The sequence below is a fragment of the Nannospalax galili genome, unplaced genomic scaffold (genome assembly GCF_000622305.1).
Source record: "Nannospalax galili isolate Female #2095 unplaced genomic scaffold, S.galili_v1.0 scaffold66, whole genome shotgun sequence".
NCBI classification, from domain to species: domain Eukaryota; kingdom Metazoa; phylum Chordata; class Mammalia; order Rodentia; family Spalacidae; genus Nannospalax; species Nannospalax galili.
In genome coordinates this window covers 3,585,683-3,601,416 of record NW_008356058.1, presented here as the reverse complement: position 1 = coordinate 3,601,416, position 15,734 = coordinate 3,585,683, and the positions used below count along the sequence as shown (strand labels likewise).

Genomic DNA, 15,734 nt, shown 5'->3' with positions numbered 1-15,734 from the left:
CGGGGCAGCTCCAAAGGCTAAGAAGTAGAATAAGAAAGTGTTAATACATCTTACATTTTAAGTTAACAAAAAATATTTTTAAAATGTTTTTATTTTATGTGTATGAGTGTTTTGCCTACATGTATATAAGTGCATCATGTCGTTCAGTGCCCATATAGGTCAGAAGAGGGCATTGGATCCCCTGGAACTGGAGTTATGGACTGTTGTTAGCCATCATGTGGGTGCTGGGAATCCAACCCAGATCCTCCGCAAAGCAGCCAGTGGTCTTAACCACTGAACCATCTCTCCAGACTCCATCAACAAAAAATATTTTAGTAAAAAATTCACAGAGTTGCTCAAGACTTAATCATTGAATTAAACATTCCTTTAGCATAATGCTAAAAGGGCCCTCCCAAGACTTAAGCACTGGTTAAAGCAAGTGCAGTGACCATATGCAGTTGCAGGCGTACTTTGTGAGTCATATGGTAAATAGTGTTGCAGATGTTTTGCAAAAGGGCCATGGAAAAGGAACATGATAGGATTGGTCATTCCAGAAAGAAAGTAGCCAGAAGCAAGTCTTCATGGTTAGTTACACTGTGGACTAAGACTGGAAATACAGCACAGTGGTATAGCACTCATCGAAGCATATACCGTGTCCTAGGGTTAATCCCTGTACTACCAAAAAAAGGTTAAGGTTAGTAAATTTAATATAAGAACTACCTATATCTATCTGTCTGTCTGTCTGCCTGTCTATCGCTATAAGAAACTGTCATAATGAAACCCATTTCTTTATATGCTTAAATAATTATTTTTATTTTTTGAGAATTTCATACATACAGTGTATTCTGATCATAATCTCCACCTACTCCCTCCTAACTTCTCTCAAACCCACCCCTCACCCCCTTACCCCCTCCCAACTTCGTGTCCCCCCACCTTCCTCCCCACCATTTTTTGAAAAGAAAGAACCTACTAAGTCCACTTTGTGCTGCCCATATACTTAGGGCCTGCCATCAACCACTGGATGTTGATCACTTACCAGGGACAACACCCCTAAAGAAAACTGATTCTCCCTTCCCCCAGAAGTCATCAGCTGTCAATAATGCCTCAGCCGGGGTACCAGGAAGTCATCACTGTCAGTAGCACCTCAGTTAGGGGTGGGGGCTCATGAACCCCTCCCCCCTCCATGCTGGAATGTTAACTGGTTTGATCTTGTGCAGGCAACCACAGCTGCTTTGAGTTTATGAGTATAGTAGTCCTATCATGTCCAGAAGACATTACTTCACTCCAGTCCTTCCCAACCTCTGACTCTACAGTCTTTCCATCCCCTCTTCTGAGGAGGTCCCTGAGCCCTGAGAGGAGGGTATGATATACATGTTTCATGTATAGCCAATCACCCCACACATATCTATTCTTGCACTTTGACCAGTTGTGAATTTCTGTGTTAGCTACCATGTACTGTATGAAGAAACTTCTCTGATGAGGTCTAAGAGCTGCACTAACCTATGGTCAGAGAGAGATGAATTTAGAGGGACTTTTGATACTATGCCCATTTAGCAAAATAATAGAAGTAGGTTCACTCCTGGGGCCTATAAGCTCCTTAACCATAGGTCCTTTGACTTACCAGGCATGTGTTTCCTCCTGTGCAGTAGGCCTTAAATCCAATCAGAAATCGGTTGGTTATCCCCTATAACATTCACACCACTATTGCACCTATGAGAATATCTTGCCACACTGGTAATTATTGTTGTTCACAAGATTTACATCTGGGTAAGACTGTTGATAACGTTTTTCTTCCAGCCTGCGTAGTAGCTTCTGAAAGCTAGCCAGCTGGGAGGAAGCTTGTGGATCAGTCCTAACTTGATTTTATCATGTACTGTGACCAAAGGGTATGATATCTTCAGCAATAAGGCTGCAATGGCAATAGCCTGCATTGTTTTGGGGATCTCTGCTAAACCTTCAGCAGTAAGGTTCAGCAATGGTGATAGCCTGTATTGTTTTGGGGCTTTGGTACTCCTGAACAGCTTCTTGAAGGGAGGTACCCCACAACTGGCCCTGGGCTTTTTATTTGGCAACCTAAAGCTTCTCAAAATTTCATTTTTAAATATAGACTCTAGCTGAATGTGGTGACTCATTCCTGTAATCCAGCATTCAGGAAGCTGAGACAGAAGGACCATGAGTTCAGGGCCAGTCTGTACAACACTTTGCGTTCAAGGCCAGCCTATGCTATATAGTGAAAACTTGTCTCACCTCCCTTTAAGAAAATGTGGACTAGCAGAGGTTAGGGTTGTAGGCCATTCCCAGTGAAGTAACCACACAGTGGGAATATGAAGAGAATGTTGACAGTTATGACAGTATTTTATGAATGGCATTCAGAATTTGTAGAACATGTTAGGAACATGGGACAGTAAGACTGAAAACAGATTAGGGTAATTTTAGATGGTGTTCACCTTTGGAGTTTATATGAGGTTCTGTTTGAAGCATCATGCACACATTAACTCACAGCATGAAAAGATCTGTTTATTTAAATGGTCTTGCCCATAGGCAGACTACAGTGGGAAAAAGCTATACATCCAGGAGATCCCTTAGGAAACTGTTGTCTTGGTATAAAGTGTTAGGAATTGTAATGGTGTGGGCTGGCGTTTTAGTTGTGGAAATTGGACAGGAAGGCTAAAGAAACATTTTTGAGATAAAATTTGTAGAGCTTTTAGAACTAGGAGGTCTTTTTCAGATATCTAAAGTATGGCATAAATTGCTAAACTAAGTATAAGGAAAGAAAGAAGGGTTGGGTTGTAGCTCAGTAGTAGAGTACTTGCCTCTCATGAATGAGTCCTTAGAGCCAATCCCTAGTGCTGCCCCCCAAAAACTCTACAACAGGAGGATGATATTAATCACAGTGAGATTATGTGTGAAGATTCTTGGGAGGTGTAACGTGGTAGTTAGGAAAATGCAGTTCAAAAGTTAGAGTAGATGGTTCTGGATCATGTATGAGTAGAACCTGAGACATGCTTGATGCTAGCTAGGGAGAAGAGGACAGGTTAGAAATAGAGAAGGCTACAGAAGGAGCAGTCAGCATAGGGAGCACAGGAATCACATGGAATCATATCTGCAGAGAGGACACAGTGCTGGTGATTAATGGTGCAGGCAAGCAGAGAAGTGCACAGGGTTTTTGGAGTGAGGAAGGGAATACTTATAGGTAGGAGGATATTTCTTTCTAGAAGTTTCATAGTGAAGGAGAGTACAGGACTCCCAGCTCTGACTCCTCCTCCTCTTCCTTCTCAAGCATTGTCTTGCTATGTAGTCCAGGCTAGCATCAAACTCTCAGCCTTTCTGCTTCAGCCTCCCAAATGCTGAGGTTGCAGGCATGTGCCCCCATACCACTTTAGGATTGTATTGATCTGGTGTGTGTTACGCAGTGTGGCTACTCTACAGCACTGCTTACTGCTTACTCTGTCTTTTCAAGGAAGAAGGAAAGGCATGATCTGATTTCTTGAATTTTGAGGACATTTTCTTTTTCTTAAAAATGCTCAGGCATGTTGTGGTGGCACACACCAAAGAGGGTGGCAGCTCAAGACTAGCTACATAGAAAATCCTTTCTGTAACTCTGGTTCCAGGGGATCCGACAGCCTCTTCTGTCCTCTGTGGGCATTGCACAACACGGGTGCACTTACCAGCATGCAGGCAATACACACATATACATAAAATAAAAATGCTAAAATATTTTTTAAAAATAAACAAAAAAATAAAAAAAGATTTTCGTGCTGGCGTGGTGACACGTGCCTTTAATCCCAGCACTCGGGAGGCAAAGGCAGGCAGATCTCTGTGAGTTCAAGGCCAGCCTGGTCTATATAGTGAGTTCCAGGACAGCTGGGGCTACAGGGAGACCCTGATTCAAAAAGACAAAAAAAAAAAAAGAGATACAGATGAAACAACAAAACCATATATAACTATTTAACTCCTGGTACATGTAGTGTATAGTTTATAGAGCTAACCCATTTCCTCCTCATGTCTTTAATATGAGAAACCATGGGTCAATGATAAAATTAATAAGATTCTGGTTTCTGTTTCAGAGTTTATTTCCTTTGTTGCCTAGCCTACTTCAGAACTCTACTGAGGAAGAAAGTGCCCTCAGCCTCAGAACATTTAATTTTGAATAAATTGCTCTGATTTTCTGACTTGAATATATTTAACATAGATGGAGGGGTAACTTATCTGAGCAATCACTAATATAGACTCTCCAAAATGTCAGCATAATTTTATACTAGAACAATTTCAGAGATTCCTGTGCTTCAAACTTACTAGACATTTTTTGAAATTTTTTTAGTTACTTTTGTATTGCTGTGACAGAATACCTAAAAGAACATTGTAAGGGTGGAAAGTTTTATTTTGGCGCACAGTTTTGGGGTATTTCATGGTGGGAAAAGGAGACTTGATGGAGGTAGGAGGCTTTTTGTGCTGGTTAGTTCTATTGTCAACTTGACACCCTTAGAGATACCTAAGAAAAGGGACTCTCATTGAGGAATTACTTAGATCAGATTGGCCAGTGGGCATGTCTGTGGGGCATTTACTTGAATGCTAATTGATGTAGGAGGACTTAGTCCACTGTGAGTGGTACCGTCTTTAGGTAGAGGTTTCTTCCCTGTATAAGAAAGCTAGCTGAGCAGCAGATAAAGGGCAAGCAGGAAAGTAGTGTTCCTCCACAGTTTCTGCTTCAGTTCCTGATTGAGTTCCTGTCCTGACTTCCCTCAATGATGGATTATAACCTAGAAATGTAAGCTGAATAACCCCCTCCCCCTAGTCAAGTTGCTTTTGGTCATGGTTTTTGTCACAGCAATAGAAAGCAAGCTAGAACACGCCCCATGATTGTGGACCAGAAAGCAGAGGCAGCTGTAACCAGGGACTGAGCTAAAGTCTGGAAAAGCCTTCTCCCATGGCCAACTTCTGCCAGCTCCTCACTACCTCCTAAAACTTCCAGAGCATCATAGACCACCACCAGCAGCTGGGGAACAACAGGGAACATGCCACATGTTAGCTTGTCAGTGACATCTCACATTCAGACTGTATCAATGTATTTATCTTGGTAATTTTCAATAATGAATTTTGATATTTTGCTTCAGCCTTTTTGAAGATGGAAAACATTTTTAATTAGGAGCTAGCCTGGACTGTCATTCTGTGTGTCTCTGTGTGTGTGTGTGTGTGTGTGTGTGTGTGTGTGTGTGTGTGTGTGTGTACGTACATATGTGTGTACACACACACATTACTAGGGATCAAACACAAGGTGGTATGCATGCTAGGCGTGCACTGAGCTAAATTCAGTCTTTATTACTCTTTTTTGAAAGGTACTAGGTACTTAGGAAAATCAAGTAAGCTTTTTCCATTTGAAGAGATAAAACATTTTTAATTAGGAGCGAGCGTGTGCTGTGATTCTGTGTGTGTCTGTGTGTGTGTGTGTGTGTGTGTGTGTGTGTGTGTGTGTGTGTGTGTGTGTACGTACATATGTGTGTACACACACACATTACTAGGGATCAAACACAAGGTGGTATGCATGCTAGGCGTGCACTGAGCTAAATTCAGTCTTTATTACTCTTTTTTGAAAGGTACTAGGTACTTAGGAAAATCAAGTAAGCTTTTTCCATTCCTCTAATTATTGGCTTATGTGATTTACCCTCTCCTTCCAGAGCATTTGGACCTTCTTCATTGAGAATAATATTTCCCATAGTACACTAGTGGCTTTATTCTATCACTTTGTCCAATTAGTCCATAAGAAAAATGCCAGTGTACAGTATCGAGAATACGGCCTACGTGCTGCTGGGCTTTATTTTTTGCTACTAGAAATACCAGGTATGTATACATTTGGCCCTCTGTATTCACAAGTTCTACATCTGTGTATTCAACCAGCTGGGTGGAAAAATATTGGAAAAGTGTTGCATTGTTGCTAATGTGTGTTATATACTCAGGCCTACGATGGTTGGATCTGTAACTGAAAAAGGATTTCTAGTTTCTAAACAATACAGTAAGAGCAGTTATTACGTAGCATTCACACTGTATTAGGTGTCTAAAAGTGATTTAAAGTATGCAGAGAGATATGTGTAGGTTATATGTAAATAGTAAGCCATTTTATATAAGGGATTCAAATGCTTTACTATCTCAGATTTTAGTGTCAAGGTTTTGTTTGTTTGAGATGGGGTATCACCATGTGTCCCTGGCTAGCCTAGAACTTGCTATGTCAGCCAGGCTGGAACTCAAAGATTTGCCTACTTCTGCTTCCCAACTGCTGGGACTAAAGGCATGCACTACCATGCCCAGCCTTACAGGCCTGATCTTGAGGACATTTTGCATGTGATCACAGCTGCTATGATGAAGATGATGACTGCTCTGCTTGCAAGATGGCACTCTACAATAGGTCTCATGTTACCTGGGCTGGTCTCCAGCCTTGAACCCCTAATCCTCTGTCTCTTAACTCCCATGTGCTGGGATCATGCCTGGCTGTTTCAGTTCTTTTGTTTCAGTTCTTATACTTTGTTTTCCCACATCTAAAATTAGGCAGAGGTAAGTCATCTAGAGTTTATTTGAAGATTAAACAGTAAGTACATAGCATAATTCTAGGCTCATGGAAGATGCCTTTCCCTTTTTCACCTGTTTTCTGTTTTTTATTTTAATTAATTGATTACTTGATTAATTAATTAATTATATTTTGAGGCAGGGTTCCCTGGTAGCCCCAGCTGACCTGGAACTCACTATGTAGAGAGGCTGCCCTTGAGTTCCTCCTGCCTCTGCTTCCTGAGTGCTGGGATTAAAGGCATGCACCACCACGCCTGGCTCACTTGTTTTCTGAAATCATGCTTTCTCTATAACCCAATACAAATAATCTGAGAGGGATCAGACTGAAGAGAGAATGCTGCTCTCACTGGGAAAAGCCTGACTCTGACTGTCTCCAACCTCAGGATAAAATTCTGATAGTACCCCCTCTCCCATCTTTCTGTTCACATCATGGAAAAACTGTGAGGAGTTAACAGTATTATATCTGTCGTGTGTAGATATTGCAAAAATAAGTTAAAACAGTTCTAATCAAGAAAGTATACAGAGAAAGAGCCAAAAAGTACTGTCTGTAGACACTTTGCCACTCTTCTTGTCCTTTGTTGGAACATGTAGGTGGCTGTTCCCCTGTGGGCAATGAAGAAATCTTATCTTCTGCCCTAAACCAAGGGAAGAGTGAAACAGATAGAGCTGCAGAACCTAAAACTCTTACCGAAAAGAAAATCACACTTAATCAGCTTCCTGCTTGTCATTGTTTATATAGATGCATTTTCAGATTTCTATATGATTTGAGAAAGGTAAAGGCTATCTAATGACTTCTACAATAAGCTTCTAAAGAACTTGCTTGCTAAGTTTTGCAGTATCTTAGTTGCAGTTAGGCTCAGAGAAAGGTTGTTTTAGAAATCAGTTTTTCCCTTCTCTTCTCTTGCCAAATAACATTTTCTTCTGATTAAGGTTGCTGTTTGTGCCAGAGCAAGTAGGTGGCTGTTACAAATTGCGTGGGCCACTTGCAGCTTTTCCAGCAAGCTGTGGTCTTGCCAGTTACCTTCTGTTTTTAAATATTTCTGGATGATGTTTGCCATGCTGTTCTGGGTTCCCTGCATTTCTGTAGGAGTTTTAAGATTTGCATGTGAATCTTTGCAAAATAAGGCAGCTGGGATTTTGACAGGGACTGCATTGGATCTGTAGAACAGTTTGAAGAGTATTACTGTCTTAATTCTGTCCTAGAGTTTCTGAACATGAGATGTCTTCCCATTTACATTAGCTCTTTTAAAATGCATTTCAATGATTTTTTTTATAGCTTTCAGGATACAATTCTTATACTTTACTAAATTTGTTCCTGAGTATTTCACTTTTTTCAAATGAGATTTTTCTATTTATTTTAGACAGGGTCTTGTTATATTTAGCTCAGGCTGGCTTACAACTCTGTATGTACCCCAGGCTAACTTTGAACACAAGATCCTTCTTCCTCATCTTCCCAAGTACTGGGGTTACATGTCTTTATCACTTTATCACTCTGCCCACTGAAATGACTTTCTTTTTTTGTTGTTGTTGTTGTTGTTGTTGTTGTTGAGACAGGGTCTTCCTGTAGCCCCAGTTAGCCTGGAACTCACTATGTAGACCAGGCTAGCCTTGAACTCTCAGAGATCCACCTGCCTCTGCCTTCCAAGTGCTGGGATTAAAGGTGTATACCACTACACCTGGCAAAATGACTTTCTTAATTTCACCTTTTGGGCTGTCTATTAGTAGTTTATAAAAAGCATAGTTTATTTTTTATTGTTATTGATTTTGTATCCCTCTGAACTAATTGGTTCTGAAAGGATTTTCTTTGTATCAAACCTTTTAATAGCCCCAGTTTTGGTTCTTTGGTTCCAATCTGGAAACCTTTTTAAATAAAGTTCTTTTTTAAAATTTTATGTGTATGTGTGTTTTGCCTGCGTGTAAGAGCACCCGTGCCGTGTAGTACCCATGGAAACCAGAAGAGGACATTAGATTCCATGAATGTTTGTTAGTTGCCATGAGGGTGCCTGGAATTGAACACAGGTCCTCTGCAAGAAAGTCAGTGCTCTTAATCACTGAGCCATGTCTCTAGCATCCCCCCCACCTGCTTCTTTTTTTTCCTTAATTACCCTGGCTAGCACCTCCAGTATGGTATCAGTAGAAGTTGAGAATGGGTATCTGTGTTTTGCTCCTGACTATAAGGAAAACATTCAGTCTCTGCCCTTAGATATTGTGATGGTTTGAATGAAATGTCCAAGGCTCCAAGTATTTGGATATTTTGTCCCCAGATGGTGGCGCTGTTTAGGGAGGTTTTAGAAGGTGTGGCTCTCCTGGAGGAAGCATGTCACTGGGGGTGGGCTTAGAGAGTTCTTAAGCCTTGCAGGATCTCCAGTTGCTCTCTTGCTTCCTGTGTCTGCGTGATGATGTGAGAGCTTAGCTTCTGCTGCTCCTGCTCCAGCCACCTCCAGCCACCATGCCTCCCTGCCATGGCAGACTGTAATTCCCCTGGAACTGTAAGCTCAAATAAACTTCCTTCTATAAATTGCTTGGGTCAGTGTTTCTATCACAGCAACAGAAAAGTGACTAATACAGTAATTGGTACCAGAGAGTGGGCTGTTGGCTGTGAAAAATCTGACCATGTGGGGTTTTGAAGAAATGTTGAAGACTTTGGAAGGCTGGGCTAGAAAAGTGGTTGATTGCTGTGAGTGGAGCTTAAGAGGCCATTCTAGTAAATGCGTGGAAGAAAGAAGTGCCGAAAACAATGTCGTTCCAGAGGGAAATAAGGACTTAAGCAGGACTTGGGATATTTTGGCAAAGAGTCTGGCTGGAGTCTGCCCTCAACCTAAAAGCTTGCCTGAGGCTAAGTTGAAAAAGCAATAGACTAATTTCTCTGGCAGAAGAAATTTCAAGACAGCCTAATGTAGAAATGGTGGTGTGGCTATTAATGGTGAATATTATGCAGATCTACAGTGAAAGAGAGCAAATGGGGCAGAAAGAAATACAGTTTGGATTGAAAAAGATCACTAGGAAGATAAATGTTGGAGCCCTGGCATGTGGTGGAGAGGATTCCATTGATAAAGAGATTAAAGTGAATAAGGAGGGGCCTAGAGATTCAAACTTAAACAGTGGAGAGAATGCCACACCCAGTTAAGTCTCCAACTTGTGAAAGGAAAATGCTGCAGGGACCACTGGAGAGAAAAGCTTCTAAAATGGATAAAGCAGGCTGGAGTCCATCCCAAACTTGCAGTCTAACTTGGCATTGTTGTTCACCTTTTGCTGGCTTTAAAGGCATGAAAGATGCAAGAGTGAAGGGGTCGTCAGTTATTTCTCTGCAGTTTCAGAGAGCCAGTGAGGCCAGGCCGTGTGCAACAGGGGTTCCCCTGCATAGAGAAGACCCTGATAGGTTTGTGTGAAGCTGTGAAGGTGAAGTCTGGTTGGTCATGGAGACCCCAAGAAGACATTTGTGATGCCAGAGCTGTGAGGCATCTGCCAAGAAGACCTGCATACAGGAAGTGGTACCAGCCCAAGAGAGAGATGTATGTTGCACACAGCAAAGCTGGAGTGGCTGAGCCATCTAAGCCCTTTGGAAGTAAAAGTCCTAGAAGTCAGATATGGAGCTACTGGATTTAATGTTTGTCCTGCTGGTTTTTGGTCTGGTATTTCCTTCTATGCCTCCATTCCTCCCTTTTGGAATGGTAACGTGTATTCAGTTCCACTGTATGTTGGGAGTATGTAGTTTGTCTTTTGATTTTATAGAGGCTTACGGTTAAGATATTTACCTGAGTCCACTTTGGACTGTGGACTTTTGAATAGTATTGAAACTGATAATGATTATGGGGACTTTTAAAGTTGGACTAAATGCATTTTATATGGTCATGAGCCTATGGGGGCCAGGGGATGGAATGTGATGGTTTGAATGAAAATGTCTCCCATAGGCTCCAAATATTTGGACATTTTGTCCCCAGAGGATGGTGCTATTTTGGGAGGTTTTAGAAGGTGTGGCTATTCTGAAGGAAGCATGTCGCTGGGGGTGGGTTTAGAGAGTTCTTAAGCCTTGCCAGATCTCCAGATGCTCTTTTGGGGGTGGGCTTAGAGAGTTCTTAAGCCTTGCAGGATCTCCAGTTGCTCTCTTGCTTCCTGTGCCTGCGTGATGATGTGAGAGCTTAGCTTCTGCTGCTCCTGCTCCAGCCACCTCCAGCCACCATGACTCCCTGCCATGATGGACTGTAATTCCCCTGGAACCATGAGCTCAAACTCTTCATTCTATAAATTGCTTGGGTCAGTGTTTCTGTCACATCAACAGAAAAGTGACTAATACAGCTGGCCTGGAACTAGCTATGTAGACCTGGCTGGCCTAGATCTCAGAGATCTACCTGCCTCTGCCTCCACCTCCTCCTCTGCCTTCTGAGTACTGGGATTAAAGGCCTGTGCCACCAGTCCAGCCTGTGCCTTTATTTTTAGCCTATTTGTGTTTGCATTTGAAAAGCTTTTTTGTGTACAGTTTATTACTGTGTCATGCTTTTTTACCCATTCTAATGTTGTTTGCTTATATATTAGAATTTTCTGTTTTGACTTTCCATAATTAGGCATAATGTGATTATTAACATGATTGGGTTTCTGCCATCTTGTTATTTATTTTCTATTTGTCCCATCAATTTATCATTCCCATTCTCCCATTTGGTTTGTTGGTTTCTTTTGTTTCTTCAGTAGCCCATATTTTCTTCTCTTTTGGATTATTTATACTTCTTTGAATGTATGTATGTTTCAAGTGCTTGTTTTGGGAGTACTTTGTGGGGTTTTTTGTTTTGTTTTTTGTTTTTGAGGCAGGGTCTCATGTAGCCTAGGCTGTCTTTGAACTTGCCAAGTAGCTGAGAATGACCTGAACTCCTGATATTCCTACCTCAGTTTCCCAAGTACTGGGATTCTAGGTGTGTGCCAGCATGCCTAGCTTACAACAGACACTTTTAACAGTTTATCTTCGGGAAACTGACTAATTTATATATATTGCAGTAATCTTAAAACACTGTTTTCTTTCCCTAACCTTACACTGGAAAGTAAATACTTTTTGTATTTAGATTTCATCCCATAATAATTTTTCTAAAGCTTGAAGTAGTTTATAATATTTCTTTAGTGCAGATCTGTCAACTCTCTTGAATTTTGACTATGTGAAATTACTTTTTTTGTGTGTGAAATGACTTTTAAGAATAGTTCATTAGAAGGCAAATTATGCATATGTATGAAATTGTCAAAAAACTAAATTTAATTAATAAAAAACACTTGAGATACATTATCTGATTCACGTTATTTCTAATGAGGAATCTTTGTGCTTATTTTATTTTGTATTGTGTTTTGTTTTGAAACAAGGTCTCATTATGTAGCCAAGCAGGGCCTGAAATTCTCCATGTAGTCCCGCAGTGACCTCTAACTCATTATCCTCCTGCCTCAGCCTTCTTAGTGCTGGGATTACAGGCGTGTGCCACAGTTTTATCTCTGTGATTCCCTGTGTGTGTGTGTGCGTTACGCATGCAAGTGCATGCATGCATTCAGGGTGCACACATGAAGGTTAGAGGACAATTTTCAGAAGTCAGGATTGAGTTGAAGTCATCAGGCTCATAAGGAAAGTGCTTTTACATGCTGAGCCATCTTGCTGGCCCATGTTTGTGATTTTCAGTGTAACTCTATGTTGAGATCTGGTTACTTTAAAGTTTTTCTTTATGCTTTAGCAATTTGATTAGATTTCTTATGCTTCTCTATGATTTCCTATTTATCATCATTGGGTTCATTCAGCATCTTGGATCTGTGGACTAAGGTTTTCATCAGATATGGGAAATTTTCAGTTATTATTTCTTCCACATATTCTTTACCTTATTTATGGGGCTCTTATATTACACTTTGCTTTTGTTTTTGAGACAGGATCTTAACTTCATAGCCCCAGCTGACCTGGAACTCACTATGTAGACCAGGCTGGCCTCAAACTCACAGAGATCCATTTGCCTCTGCCTTCCAAGTGCTGGGATTAAAGGAGTGCACCATCACATCTGGCCCATAGACTTTGTGATGTTCTCCTGGATCATAGAGAATTTTGTTTACTGTTTTATAGGAAAAAGCTTATTTGAGCTTACAGTTCCAAAGGGGCAAGAGTCCACATGGCAGAGGTGGCTGGAGCAGAAGCTAAGCTCTTACATCTTCAAGCAGGCGCAGGAAGCAAGAGAGTAGTAACTGGAGATCTAGCAAGGCTTAAGAATGCTTTAAGCCCGCCCCCAGTGACATGTTTCCTCTAGCATAGCCACACCTTCTAATACCTCCCAAAACAGTGCCACCAACCAGGGACAAAATATCCAAATACTTGGAGCCCATGGGGATATTCTCTCAAACCATCACATTCCACTCCCTGGCCTTCATAGGCTCATGACCATATAAAATGCAAAATGCATTTAGTCCAACCTTAAAAGTCCCATAGTCATTACTCTTAATACTACTCAGAAGCCTACAGTCCAGAGACTCTTCTGAGACTCAGATAAATATCTAAACCGTAAGCCTCTGTAAAATTTTCAAAAGACAAAATACATACTCCCAACATACAGTGGAACCCGATACACATTACCATTCCAAAAGGAAGGAATAGAAGCATAGTAAGGAAATACCGGACCAAAACAAGACCGAAAACCAGCAGGAAAAACACAAAATTCAGTAGCTCCATGTCCGACTTCTGGGACTTTACTTCCAAAGGGCTTAGATGGCTCAGCCTCTCTAGCTTTGCTGAGTGCAACACACATCTCTCTTTTGGGCTGGTACCACTTCCTGTATGCAGGTCTTGGCAGATGCCTCACACCTCTGGCATCATGAATATCTTCTTGGGGTCTCCACTGCCAACCAGACTTCACCTTTACAGCTTCACACAATGGCCTATCAGGGCCTTCTTTATGCAGTAGAACCCCTGCTGCATACTGCCTGGCCTTGGCAGCTCTCTGAAAGCATGTGTGGCTTTAGGAGATGGAATCCCACTGAAATGGGAAAACTGATGATGCAGAGACCCAAAAGTTCAGTGCCTTGCCACAATAAGAAGAAGATGATCCCACACTTACCACCTCCTCCAAGGCTCAGGGACTTAGGCAGAAGAGGTTGGCAGAATGTAAGAGCTGGAGGAAGGGGTGGAGTGTTAACTGGAAGTGTACTCCAACCACTGTGCTGGCAAGCTGTAGTCACACCTCCTTCCCACGCTTATCAAGGAGTGGAGGGGTGAGTCAGTTACCCCTCCTACCCAATCAGTTGACCTTAGCTGCATGTGGAGGAGGGACTAAGGATATAGGAGCCAACAATGCCAGGAATCACCTCTCTTAACCATTTTCTGCGGCTGTTGGGAAGCCACAGGATTATATTTGAGTGTGGACTTTCTAGTGCAGCTGTAAATGGGGAGTACCCACTACTCTGTAAACCCCTACCCTATGCTCTCTTAAAAAAAGAAAATGATAGGTGTTTGGATAGATAGATGAGAGGGATCTGACTAAACTGCAAGTGGATGGACTTGCACTGGGGAATGTCTAGGGACACTGACTTGACATGGTGGGCCTTGACACCCAGGACAGAGTATATGGGTTCCAGTGGTAGGGGCTATGGGAGGGTGCTGGTGGGGATGGGGCTATAAAGATGATTCTGGTTGTTTGAGATATTCTGTATGAAATAAAACAAAATTTAATAAAAACAAATTTTAAAAAGGTAATATAAAAGAAATAAAAGTCCATAGTTCCTGAAAAAAAGAGTATCTTTATCTCTGAATCCTTACCAACCTTTAAAAAAAAAACGTCACTTATAATAACCAATTTAATAAAATCAAAATAATATTTCATATAAAAATGACCCCTTCACTCTTGAATCTTTCATGCCTCTAAAGCCAGCACCAGGTGGCTGCAAAGCAAGCACAGGAAGCAAGAGTTAGCTAGAGTATTTTAGTGTCCTTCCTATATCTTCAAGCTCAGTTATCTATTTTTCTATAATGTATAATCTATTAAGCTTATTGTATGAATATTTATTCTTTGAGATGAAGGAAGTTCTACATAATCCTTTAATTGTGTTTTATTTTTCTATTTATCATGCTAGATTCTGACTTTGAATTTTTAGCTTATTTATAATACATGCTTTAGGTCAACTCTGTTGCCTCTGTCATTGCTTGGACAGTTTATCATGATTGACTTTTCTTCCGATCATAGGGTATTTTTTTTTTCCTTTTTAGAATGCATAATAAATTGTTATTGGATGGTACAAATTTAAAAAATAAGTTTGTTGATTATGTGCATTTTATGTTTTGGGGGGATTTTTTGGTCTTTTTTTTTTTTTTCATTGCTCCTCTTAATTTTTTTTTTAATTAGAAGAACCATTTCATTACAACAGCCTTAACCTATTCAATAACGTTTTTCTGAGCTAGGGTACATCTCTTTCAAAATTGGCTGTACATTTTTAGGTTTACAGAGGAATTATTACGCTTGTACAATCTTTTACTGATTATAAACTCTACAAGACATAAAATTAAATGAGGTTTTAATGTTTAGAAAAGATCTCCACTTCGTTGTTAAAATACAGTTTCATACAGAAAAATTCATTTTAAGGCAACTGACATTGAGACGTTTTCACATGCATTTCTAATCTCTATATATATGACTATTACTGGTCACAGTCACTTACTTTCTGAGTTCCGTGGCATCTGAGTATGAATATAAACTCGTCAGATAAACAGCCTTCTTCTCCCTCTAGAGCCTCCATACTCTGTCATCCCTGCCAATGTCCACTGTGTTGTCAGGACCCCCATCTATTGCCCCCATCTGTCCTTCTGATAAATCTAGTCAGCCAGAGGTCCCTGTTCCAGGAGGATCAGCTGTTCCTCATCTACAGCAATCCATTGTCAGTTATTCCTTTGGATAGAATTGGGGTCTGCTGTTCATTTTTCCTGTAGTATGTTGGGTTACTGTCTGGAGGAGCCTTTATCCATCCTGGACAACAACTCGACTGAAGGTATCGCCTGTCTGGCTTTGCTGTTTGTCAAGTAACTTTTAGCTATATATATGTGTGCTCTTATGAAATTATATTGGCCCCTTTAATCTTTGGTTATACTTCCCTTTTGGGTGTTTAAGGACATACAATTGGGCCAGAGAAACTGATTTGTTTTTACACTTGAGGTATTTTAGGATATGTTCCTCAGGGGTCCCATGGGCTTGGGAGGAGCCCCT

The 15,734-nt window shown here is 41.0% G+C and overlaps 1 protein-coding gene across 4 annotated transcripts in view; it reads left to right on the top strand.

Moving 5' to 3' along the window:
- Positions 1 to 15,734, top strand: part of Ncapd3 (non-SMC condensin II complex subunit D3) — a 111,170-nt gene that overhangs the window by 7,581 nt on the left and 87,855 nt on the right. For 3 of the 4 annotated variants that reach the window (XM_017803488.2, XM_029556691.1, XM_008854180.3), the window contains exon 3: positions 5,655 to 5,817. The exons of the other annotated variant lie outside the window; for it this stretch is intronic. In XM_017803488.2, coding sequence (XP_017658977.2) covers positions 5,655 to 5,817 — 163 coding nt within the window. The remainder of the gene's footprint in view (positions 1 to 5,654; positions 5,818 to 15,734) is intronic. 4 annotated transcript variants of the gene reach the window in all.